Source organism: Gymnodraco acuticeps, unplaced genomic scaffold (genome assembly GCF_902827175.1).
Source record: "Gymnodraco acuticeps unplaced genomic scaffold, fGymAcu1.1, whole genome shotgun sequence".
NCBI classification, from domain to species: Eukaryota; Metazoa; Chordata; class Actinopteri; order Perciformes; family Bathydraconidae; genus Gymnodraco; species Gymnodraco acuticeps.
In genome coordinates this window covers 3,432,086-3,444,201 of record NW_022990947.1, presented here as the reverse complement: position 1 = coordinate 3,444,201, position 12,116 = coordinate 3,432,086, and the positions used below count along the sequence as shown (strand labels likewise).

The window sequence follows — 12,116 nt, the reverse complement described above, 5'->3', positions numbered from 1 at the left end:
TTAGATTTTCATTTTGTGATTCAACTGATGTGTGAATGTGATTAAAGGAGTGTATCAAGCTAAAAAACCTGCTTTCCTTTCTATGGCCATTCATCATCTTTAGACATTTAACTTCTAGGTAGTGCAAGTCATTAAATCCAGAGCTCCCAGGCAGCTTTCCTCATTCTCTAATCTGAAAGGATTTTTACTGAACCACATCTAATTGTGAGGACAGTTGTGTGTTACGGCTTGTGGCACAGAGGTGACCTTAAAGAGAATGTGTGTGTGTGTTATAGAGAGAGAGGGAGAGACAGAGAGTGTTAGGGTGTCAGTGAGTGTGCGCCTGTCTCTCCACATGGGGAAAGGCATTGATCACCAATGACACATTGAGGGCCTGCCGCCATAGCGCACCTATAATTCTGATAGGGAGGTATGCTTCTTTAAAAGGTCAGCCAAACCAATAAACCATCAAGTTTATGCTGTGCAAAGATTTTGTCCCTGGAGTTTTTCAGAGCTACCTTCAAAACCTGAAACTAGGCCAAAAACATACACAAACAAAAATATTTTAGCCAAAGCAGCATCTTTTGTTGGATGTTTCTCTCCAACATTAGAGGGGTTGGTTTGCATATAAATTTGCAAGAAGGATAGACCTTTTCTGAAGTGTGGAGGCTGAACACGTTTCAGGGTCATTCTTAACTTTACCTGTTCTTGTTCCTTGTCACGTTTTTGTCATGTGACCTCTCGTATACTTCCTGTGAGTGCTGTCATGTCATCAACATGCTGCATTACATCAATATTAGCAGTCCTGCCTGAAGACATGACTTTATCTTCTCCAGCGTTACCTTCTGTCCTATCATAAGCCCACACAGGTGACATTTAGACCACCGTCTGCTCTCTTTAAGGACTGTGTGTGTCTGCGTACACGTGACAGCTTGTGCACCCTTTGCCACATGAATGTGTGCAGTGTATATGTGTGTGTGTATGTTCGAACCCCCTCTAGCTGCCACTGTCCTCTGCCCACTAGACACCTGTGTGGAGAAGCAGAGCCAAAATGAGTCTGATCGCAGCTGGTTTTAAAAAAACATGGATTATTTAGAAACTTGGTGAGAACAGTCACAAGAGGGATGGATAGGACCAATTGTCTTACATTTTCAGGAACAAAAGGTGCTTCAAAGATTAAGGGACAAGATGTATTATTGCCCTGCAGATATTCTGTTGAAAATGACTTATTCACTGAGGTTTGAGGATGCTGCAGCTCCAATGAGCACCTATCTTGATATAACTGGTCTTTCTTACCTCTCTCTAGCTTCTTATTGAATGAGAAGCTAGACTTAATTGTGTAATGTTTTTGTCAATATTGCTTATCATCACATTTAATTGGAGGTATTGAAAGTGAAAATACTTGCACATTCCTTTATCTTGTTACAAACAGAGGAGTATTAACTGTGACTGTTCATTCTATGCAGATCACTATTTGACCAGCAGCACTTAAAGACCTCATCTTGATGTCATTTATGTTTTTGTCTTTTTCAGAGCACTGAGACAAGTCCTGCAAGCAGCCTCCAGTCTCTACCCATAAGCCCTTGCAGTGAAAAGTCCCTTCCATTTAAGGTAACATAAAGCAGACCATTGTATGTTGCTTTAGGCATTTCAACAATACTGAATTTAAGATAAAAAGGAGAGATTTACTCTATTAAAGTGTCTAATACGTTTCTGCCCAGTTTAATATTTTACAAAAACATACCTTTTTTTACACAACATACATCAGTTTTGTGGAGCTCTGTAGATGTGTATTTCGGTGGCCAAAAATGAAACTACACACATTTACTCAAACACTGATCAAATACATAGAGCCTGTTAGTTTCATTAAAAGAACACAGCAGTCGGCCTGTGATCAATAATAGGAACAGAATCCTCTTTTGATCCATGTGTCTCCTCCAGTTTTTCCATCATCAGAACAATTAACAGCCTTTTTTCCACGTTGGCTTATAATGAATCACAAAGAGTTCAAATAGGAAGAAATAACAGCACGACAGGGAGGGAGAACAAGACAAATAAAGAAGTGAAAAGCAATGAGAGGTGAGGATACATGGTATGAGAAAGGGGCAAAGTGCTTTGCTTTGCTTGACAGGCCCAAGACCCCCCTCTGTCAACCTAGTCCATCAGCAATGTGTGATAAGATGTATTAATGCTGTGTGTGTGTGTGTGCGTGTGTGTGTGTGTGTGTGTGTGTGTGTGTGTGTTGTGTGTGTGTGTGTGTTGTGTGTGTGTGGTGTGTGTGTGTGTGTGTGTGTGTGTGTGTGTGTGTGTGTGTGTGTGTGTGTGTGTGTGTGTGTGTGTGTGTGTGTGTGTGTGTGTGTGTGTGTGTGTGTGTGTGTGTGTGTGTGTGTGTGTGTGTGTGTGTGTGTGTGTGTGTGTGTGTGTGTGTGTGTGTGTGTGTGTGTGTGTGTGTGTGTGTGTGTGTGTGTGTGTGTGTGTGTGTGTGTGTGTGTGTGTGTGTGTGTGGTGTGTGTGTGTGTGTGTGTGTGTGTGTGTGTGTGTGTGTGTGTGTGTGTGTGTGTGTGTGTGGTGTGTTCGGTTTACCAAGGGAGAGCTTTTGTCAAGCTTTTCTCTGGGATTTAGTTGGATGGCAGCATAGCTCTTGTTAGACCGGAGAGAGAAGCAGTAGGGGCGAACCTTTTCAACTCTGTGCTGCTTTTTTAACCCCCCCTTCTTTCACATACGGGATGTACAGAATAGTAACATCTCTATAAAATGTAGTGCAGTATAATGCGACGACAAGGTAAGGCCTTAGTCCCTTACACAGTGCCAATGTAGTCGTGTTTGTGTGTGTGAGAGAGGGTGGATGCTTGTGTGAGTACATGTCCTCTTTATTGACCTACATGGAGTATCAGTGGCAGCGCGAGGATAAGAAAACATTTCAAAATCTAGGGTGTTACCCAGCATGCAGAAAGCTGCCCTGGCTCAAACTTCCAGGGTCTTTGCTCTGTTTCTCCATCTTCACGCATGGAAACATAGGAAAGTTTAAATAGAAAAGTTAGAAACATATTTGGGAAAATGTCTTTTATATTTCTATTAAACAGTCCAAACCTCTATTATAAAGACTGGACATGAAACCAATAAATAATTGCAATATTCCAGCTATAAAAATGGATTAACTCAGATGTAGCTTGTATGGAGAACATGTTTTAACATACTGTAATACACAATATTGAAACTTGATTAGGGAGAAAGAAACTTGTTTTGATTATTTTTTTAAGATCCTAAAAAATATCCTTAAAGGTGGGGTATATGTAATTTTGGAGAAACCAGCTCGAGTGCGTTAGAATTTGAAAATACACAGCCGGAACAAATCTGCCACTTCCTTACAGAGCCCCTCCTCCAACACACACAAACGCACACATGACCAATGAGGGCAGGAGATAAGTTTGTGCACAGATGGAAGGCTGACAGGCAGGTAGGCCATCCAGTTATTTTAGCCGGGCCGGCTCAGATGATTGGTCGTGCTTTTTACAGTACTACGGCTCTTCCACAGATGGCATTTTTGTTATGTATTTATTGTCAAAGCATTTAATATATTCATTGCTATCTGTGGGATGTTAAGAGCATTCCATGGAATATAACAAAAAGTGTTTCTGAAATAAATGACATACCCCACCTTTAAGATCCGATTTTAAGAACAGGTTTGATTGATTGAAAAATTGATTGTGGTTTTTCCAAATTGAGAGAAGGAGGGTCAGTGGCATCAAAAACAACAGCCAAAGGACAAAAGGTTAGGTAGGAGACTTTAAGAGGTAGCAGAAGTGTGATCGGTATTTATAGCAGAGAATGAGTAAGCAGGTGGGAGGCAAAGGCTAACCCTTTGACAGAGCTGAAGGCATCGAAAAGACAACACAAATCTGGAGGTGGCCTATTGCATGAGGGAAATATGGAGAAACAGTTGCAATGCTGAGCATTTTACATTGTTTTACTTGATTGTAAGATAGGCTCAGGAGCCAGTTCTTACAAACGGAATGCATTTAGTTTGAAGATATTAAGTTGGATACATTTGTATAAAGGAAACATTTACATACAGTAGGAGTGCAAGAGATGGAAGTGAGAGAGAGGAAGAGTTTGAGGAGGAGCATGAAAGAGAAAGAGGGATGGGAGGGAAATAAGAAAAAGAAGGTTTGAGGGAGGGGCGAGAAGCAGAGACGTTATCCTGGCGCTCAAGAAAACGACTCCGTGGGTGTAAAAATAATCTGGAGTAGCCACCTGAGAGACTGCAGTGTCACAGTGCAACCCAGTTTAATTTAGACTCAATGCATATGACATGATTTTAAACAGATTTTGTCCCAGTTTAAGTGTTCTACTGTATTTTAAAAGACTGAGGTAAAAATGATGAATAGAGTTGTTACAAGAGGTTTATTCAGACCACCTGAGTTTAAAAACAGCAACTAGGATAGCAACTTTTGTAGCTAATTAAGTAACATTTGTGTATGTTCACCTGGTTTGCAGACATGAGGAACTTCTTTTTATAGTCAGACATGTATCATTGTGTCAAATGCTGCATAATTAGAAATGAATAATGTATAATTGTAATGACTGCCTATATATAATTACAGGCTGTTCCCCACACCGAGGTCAGTGGGGGCGCTAAAAAGACTGTGCACAAAACCATGTCAAGATACAAGTCTCATGGGCGCATAAACTATACACGAAACAAACTCATGCAACAGACAATAATAAACACATACCCCTAAAGATCCCACTCCTTTGTGAGATCCGTTTGCATCAACTTCATAAACGTTGTCCAATTCTGTCTACAACAAAAATATGTATCCGTGCCTTGTTGGCAAACATTTTGTGTAAAAAACAATGTAAGTGTGTCACGCTGCAACATAGTGTTTTCTTTTTATATATCATTCCATTACTCACCAGTATTCCTTTGAGATTCATGCAGTTCTGTTATATAATGCATTTCTGTAGAGCCTTAATGGACAGAATAGGATGTATAATCAGTAACTAAAGGGCACACACATAATGTTATATTCATGCATAAAATAGAGACACAGCATATACAGTATATACTGTTCAGTATGTATTTGTGTTTTATAAAAAAGCTTCAGCAAAATATGGTTCTTCTGTGTGGGAAGCACATTATATTTTACCAAGGGAGGGGATATTTTGTGTGGCTGCATCTATGAACTATATTTAATTACATTATAGAAAAAGTTGGAGAGCAAAACAGCCGGCCAGTCTCATCCGTGTCTCTTTTTTTGGCTCTCTCATTCCTGGTAACCTCTCCACAAACACACGTTCCTGCCCGTTGTCTGGGCCTCACACTCAAAGCTAGCATGGCTAGTTTTCTCACACAGAGAGAACATTCTTGGGAGTTTCCGTCCTGAATTACTTTATTTTCTGCTAAACATCTTTTCCTCCATAAAACTGTTTTGATATGAATTATGTAATGTTTAAATAAGGATTTTAGATCTCAAAAGAATCATTACGCCCACATCCTAAAGGGTAATGTCCTATAATGTATTCTAATACATTAGATCACTCTTTTTCTGGGACAAATTATACTTTGTGGCTGTTGTTTAAAAGGGAAGATTACATCGTATTACCAGACCTACCTCATCCTAACACTAAACAGCTGTGTCATCTCAATGAAATGTAATGAAAAAAAAACATTTTCTGAAGGAACCATCCATGACACCTGCTGATAAGAGGAGATCAGGAGTGAGCAGTAACTAAAGAACAATATTCAAGAGACTGAAGCATCAGCTAGAGTAGAACATATTGACAGCAAAATGTCCTTACAACAATAATAATGATTCCAGATGGCAAATGTTTCCTGCCAAGCATCTTAAAAGGTTGTGCCTTTTAAGTTTCAAAGAGTCTCAATGAAATCAGAACACATAGACAATTATTCATAGTCAAAATACTCTAGAATTGTATCTGGAGTCTGACTGGATGTTTGATCTACAGTAAGCAGTAGTTAAAGTCTGTCTAGTCTGGTCCGCTAATATTTCATGTTTTATATTACCTTTGATTTGTCTGTGGGATCCTGTCTCAGCAACATGAAATACAGTACAGTATTTCACTGCATTTGATTAGCCTAATTTTTACAACCTCCTATGCTATTTTTAATATGTCTCAGTGATAGTTCCAGCTCTGGGGGTATTGCTGTTTTAAGGATCTAGGCAGGTGACAAATCTCTCTTATATTTCAAACAACATCAATATTACAGGAGTGGTGTGACAGGTTTCCTAACTCTCTGTGCGAGGTGTCAGCTTTACTGCCTGTTGAGGTGCTTCAGACAGCTGGAGTACCTATAGCATCACATGAGTGCTCCTGCTCGTCACACACAACATGTCTTTTGGTTTATACAGGACAGTTAAAGCATAACAGATTGTCCTGTACACATGTGTCCAGAAATACTCAAAGCTCCTGAATCACAGTATACTTGAAGAGATGGTGGCCCTGTCTTTATAGTCTACTGACAACAGAAGCAATTCATATAGACAGGTGTAAAAGGTCACTATTTTAATTGTAAATTCTTAAAGGTATGATATTGTATCTGTTTATCAGCTGATTAATTTTCCATCAGCTCCTCTCTCTTTTTTTGTTGCACTTAAGCTACGTGTCTTGCCTTCTTCTATCAGTGTGAATAAATAGTGTGCTGATAAAGTCATAATTAAAGTCAGTCAGACTGATAATTGATAAACACAGAGGGGAAGAAGAGAGAAAGCAACATGGAGAAATATTTTTTAAACCAGAGTGGGACTACTTGATGCCTGGGAGCCTTGTACATTTGTTGTCTTGTATTCGTTTGCTTATGTGTCTTGTTTTTTTTTGCTCCATTTTTATACAATACATTACTAGCCATTGTGTTGGTACACAATATTTTAGTTTTTTGTTGTTATTAGTTGCTGATAGGAACCACCTCCCTTTGGGGTTACGATATGTGGATACACTGTAGACCTTTAATTGAAAGTTTAAAGCTAATCTTCAACTTACAAAAACTCACCTCTTCAATCTGGCTTTTAATGTGTGATTGTTGTTGTATTGCTTGATTTTAATGTGACTTTAACTATATTTATTTGTTGTTCTTTTTCACTATTTCTGTAAGCGACTTTGAGCACCTGTGAAAGCGCTTACAAAATAAATCTATTATTATTATTATAATCTTGTCAGGCATGCCTTCATAGGTTAACATAGTGTTGACAAATGATTGCATGTTAAACACCTCCACCTCCTTGTCATCCTGTTGGAGTCTTTGAGCAGGTACTGGCAGGGCTGAATAGGTTCTGCTGGTAGCCAAATATATAGTGTCACTAATGGTTGAGATGATTATATGGCTTTACCTTCCTTTCTGATCTTTCAAATCTCAGTCGGTATAAAGACAACAGTGAGAATGCATTTGATCCTGCTGTTATTTCTTAAACCTCTTTCCCTATTTTTTTTAAATGGCCAATTTGTTTAACAAATTTAAGGAAGAGAGTGTTGAAGTTATATATAAACAACCATCACTTTTTTGTGTCTTCCTCAGTTTTTGTAAACTAATTGAATAATTTCTGCTAACAAGGGAAATGCAATTCATATCCATACCCTCTTCAATTTGCTGCTGATTGCAAACATAAAATGGCCTCAACCTCTGTACAAAGTCCAATAAAGTAGATGCAGTCCGATGATTTTGATCAGATTTATCCCTACTGAGGCCATTCCAATCACATTAGAAATACATTGGCATGCTCTACAGCCTTTTCCATTCAATTCAGCCATACAAATGGGTTTGAATTATACCTGATGGGTGACTAAATACACAATTTGGGGCTTCTTTCAGCAAGCAGAACAACATTTTCTCATTTTAGTTTTGCTAATGTCTTCTCATATTTTCATGATTCATGTATTTATGTTACATGGTAAGGCTGTTCAGTTTTAGGTATTGACTAACAACAAAGTAAGTAACATTTTCATTAAATGTATGTCATCACACCTCTAACTGAGGTTCATTACCTCTCTCTGTCTTATCCCTCTCTTTTCCTCCCACTGCTTAAACCGATCGCCAGTTCTTTATTTCTGTTTATACTCTTGAGGTCATGTCTGACACGTAAACAAATAACACAAGTCTGCATGGATTTAGATATACTCATGGACATTCAAAACATAACTACTGAATCACACGCACTCACACGCACACACAGTATATAGGCAAACACACTGTGCTGTTCTAGACAGACAGTTCATTTGGAACCGCCTTCAGTTCCTTTTGGCTGAGGTTAATTGAAGGGGGCAACTAATGTAGTAATTGTCACAGCATGTAAATGGTTTTTCAGTCCCATCAGCATCTCATATTAGTATATGTATGCTGTCCTAGCATTTGGAAAACATATCCTTATTATCTCTAACACCTGGCACCTATTCTCTGAAGCCAGGTAAACAGAGGTCACTTTGATTCAAAACTGTTTTTTTTAAAATGTCCTAGTGGGAAAGGTTGCCTTGAATAGGTTTTATCACCTTAGAAGCACTTAGCAAAATGTTTACTTTGTCCTCCTTGACCATTATCTTGTGATTTTGTAAAGCCCATACACATACCTCAACATTAATTAGACCTGTTTAATCAGGAAGTCAGAAAACAAAACCCATCAAAACTTTATGAGACAATTTCATAGTGTAAGTCAGAACCAACAAACCGTAGCAAACACTGTCCCTACTGACCTGCAGTGCAGTATTACCAACCTTTCATCTCATAATACGCATGTGTTGATTTGAGCAAAACCTTAAATTAATGAATTATGTTTCTATCTATTAAGCCATCGATCCATTCATTCTATTCATCTGGATCGATGCATTTTTAATTTAGGATTTATAATTATTTAAATCATTTTTACACAATGCATTAAAAAACAACTTTGGTCAACAAAAAATGTCACTACAGTATTTTCCGTTTCCATTTACACTATTGCCTTCAGAGGAGGTTGTACGACATATTTACATGCATATCCCATTTTAACCATCAAGTCAAACCCACTGGAATATAAAAATAAAGCATTACTTTTAGTTTTAACTATCAAACATTAACAGATTATCTTTCTGTTGCATGATAAGATACTGGTGTTTTACTTTGAAGACATTATAAAGCACTCATCCCTTGAGGACAATTGACTGGAACTAAATGAGTCTCTCTCACCACTCAACAAGTGTTTTGATCATCCAGCCATTACAATCATTTGTGCTTATTTTTCAAGTTATTTTTTACATTAATAAAAAGTGAATTGACTTCGGCAGAAGGCTAGCTCTGTGTGTGCATCATGAGGTCATTTAGAGGACGTTGTAGTAGCTCTATGGTTCCCTGTGGTCTCCCTCTGACTCTGTGTCTGTCCTTTAGCTCAATGGCTCCCCACGGTCTCTGACCATCATGCTCAGCCCCAGGCCCTCTCTGTCCTCTCCTTCTCTCCCTAACTATCCCCCTTCTCTCCCGTTTCCCCCTCGTTTTCCTCCTGTTATCTTGCCCCTCTTTATGTCTCCTGCCTTTATGTCCTTGAAGAGGTAATGGCCGTCTGTCCTTTCGCTCTTTCCATTTTATTGCTCCTTCTCTCACACTCTGTTATTATTTTCCTCTCCTCTTATTTTCCTTGTTCCCTCTGTCCTTCTCTGTTTAACTCTGTGTACAACTTATCTGCCTCACAATATTCAAATTGAGTTAATATTTTAATCAAAATGCTAGGTCTGGAAAACAGCTAAATGTTTTATTCTCAACCTCCCCATGAGTCAGTGTGTAGCCTGAGACGCTCTGGCAGCTCTCTCTTGGCTGTTTTCACTTTATCAACTTTGAAACACAAGTCATGTCAAATAGATGTGCCTGGGGAACTTCATTTGTGCATTTGAAAAATGAAACAAACAACTCGAATAACAATTGCAGCACAATTCACGCCTTCATCTCCTCCCGCCTTGACTATTGCAACTCCCTCCTCTACGGCATCAGCTCCACCTCCCTCAGTAGACTCCAGCGTGTCCAGAACGCAGCCGCCAGACTCCTCACCCACACCAAATCATGGCATCACATCACCCCGGTCCTCAAACAACTCCACTGGCTCCCCGTTACACACCGCATCAATTACAAACTCCTGGTCCTCACTTATAAAGCCCTCCACCATCTGGCCCCCCCCTACCTCACTGACCTCCTCACCCTCTACCAACCACCCCGGTCCCTCAGATCCACCTCAGCCGGTTTGCTTTCAATCCCCAAGGCCAAACTCCGGAGCTTCGGGGACAGAGCCTTCTCTGTGGCAGCCCCGAAGCTCTGGAACTCACTCCCCCAAGACCTCCGTGAGTCTGAGTCCCTCACCCTGTTCCAGTCCCGCCTCAAAACCCACCTCTTCAACTCTTTATCTATAAAGCACCCCCCCCTCTTAATCAACTTCCTCCTGACTGCTTTTCTGTTGTGTTTTGTTTCTTTCTGGCTTTGTCTCTGTTTTGTTTGTATACCCCCCCCCTCCCAAATGTAAAGCGTCTTTGGGTCCAGAAAAGCGCTATATCAAATTAATTTATTATTAATTATATTTCAAATATGATTATTGAGCCAGTGCTCATTCAAATCAAGTTTTATTTATATAGCACATTTATAAACGATTTTTAGTCGAGCCAAAGTGCTGTACATATAATAAAAATAGCCTACAGTAGAGACACTTTACAGCAAATACAACAGCACAGATTGTTCAGAATATCAGTATGAGAAAAACGACACCCTCTATACTTAGACCCTCACATCGTACAAGGAAAAACTTCCAGAGAAAACCCACAGTTTAAGGGGAAAAAAATGGGAGAAACCTCAGGGAGAGCAACAGAGGAGGGATCCCTCTCCCAGGACGGACAGACGTGCAATAGATGCCGTGTGTAAATTGAAGAGATAATACATTTTACAGCATATAGACCGAATGTTAGGAAATGCATGTGTCTGTAATAAGAAGATGAATCCACGAGGATGTCAGCTACAATCCTGTGGAAGCCATCAGGGAAGCAACATGACGAGACCCAAGGCAGGACCGCAGAGACAGGTTGAGCCACGACCCGAAGTCCACGACTTAATCCAGAACTCAGGATAGAGGATCCAAGACACAGGACTACAGCAAGAGGATCAGCCTCGACTCCGGATCCCGGCGTAGATATAGATACAAAACAAGAAAAAAGATTTGGCTGGGTTAATCGGAACAAGAGAATACACAGACACAGACAGAGAGGGAAAAGGTCATTGGATAAAAGTTATTCTTGCTAACCCTCTAGAAAGATCTCATGAACTTCCCCACTCAATCTATCAAGACCCGAGCAGTTCTATTAGATATAGGATAAGAAACAGAGATAGGGAGCACAACAACCTATCTCTTCGTCAGATGCACTCCCCCGCTTATCTAAGCGACTCTGTACCCCGTTACCCTCTACAAGGCCATAGACCAGCAGAGGGAAAATGGGGGGTGGGTAAGGGTAAGGGTTTTTAAGAATAAACCGCAAGGGTCTAAAAGGAAAAAAGATGAAATATAAGGTACTATATTTTAAGTAATCCTATCTACTATTCCTATATTCAAATAATGTATAAACTATTTTAAAAATACTTTATGAAATCCTATGTTATGTTATAAATATTAAAATAAAGAACTAAATGAATAAATAAATAAATGAATAAATAGATAATTAAACAAAAGCCAGAGAGAAAAAGTGAGTTTTAAGTGTTGATTTAAAAACCCCCAGGGTCTGGGCCGACCTCACATGGAGGGGCAAAGTATTCCAGAGCCTAGGGCCAGCCGCTGCATCATTGATATGAAAGCATTATAAAAATAATATCTATCAAGCCCTTGGGTATATTTGCAGTTTTCCCCGCTTGAAAGGGATGGTACAGTCTATAGGAGGTTTTCACTGGGTTTCACTCGTACAATGGCCACAACTTTGTTTCTTTTGAGTTCTTCTTTACTTTGGTATTTGTTGTTGCAGTACAGCTTATGTTGTAAGGTTGTAAGTTGTAAGGTAAAAAACCTTAAATGAAAAATAAAAAATAATTACTGTAAATACAATGCACATCAAATAATAAATGAAAAAATACATGCTTTACATATACTTTTTAACACTTCTGAATATTGTTCTTACTTTCTTAATGTATT

At 39.3% G+C, this 12,116-nt stretch overlaps 1 protein-coding gene across 1 annotated transcript in view; it reads left to right on the top strand.

Moving 5' to 3' along the window:
- The window catches only part of ccser1 (coiled-coil serine-rich protein 1), a 136,379-nt gene that overhangs the window by 44,840 nt on the left and 79,423 nt on the right, over nt 1-12,116 (top strand). The window contains 1 exon segment of the mRNA XM_034234800.1: nt 1,513-1,590. Within this exon segment, the coding sequence (XP_034090691.1) occupies nt 1,513-1,590 (78 nt within the window).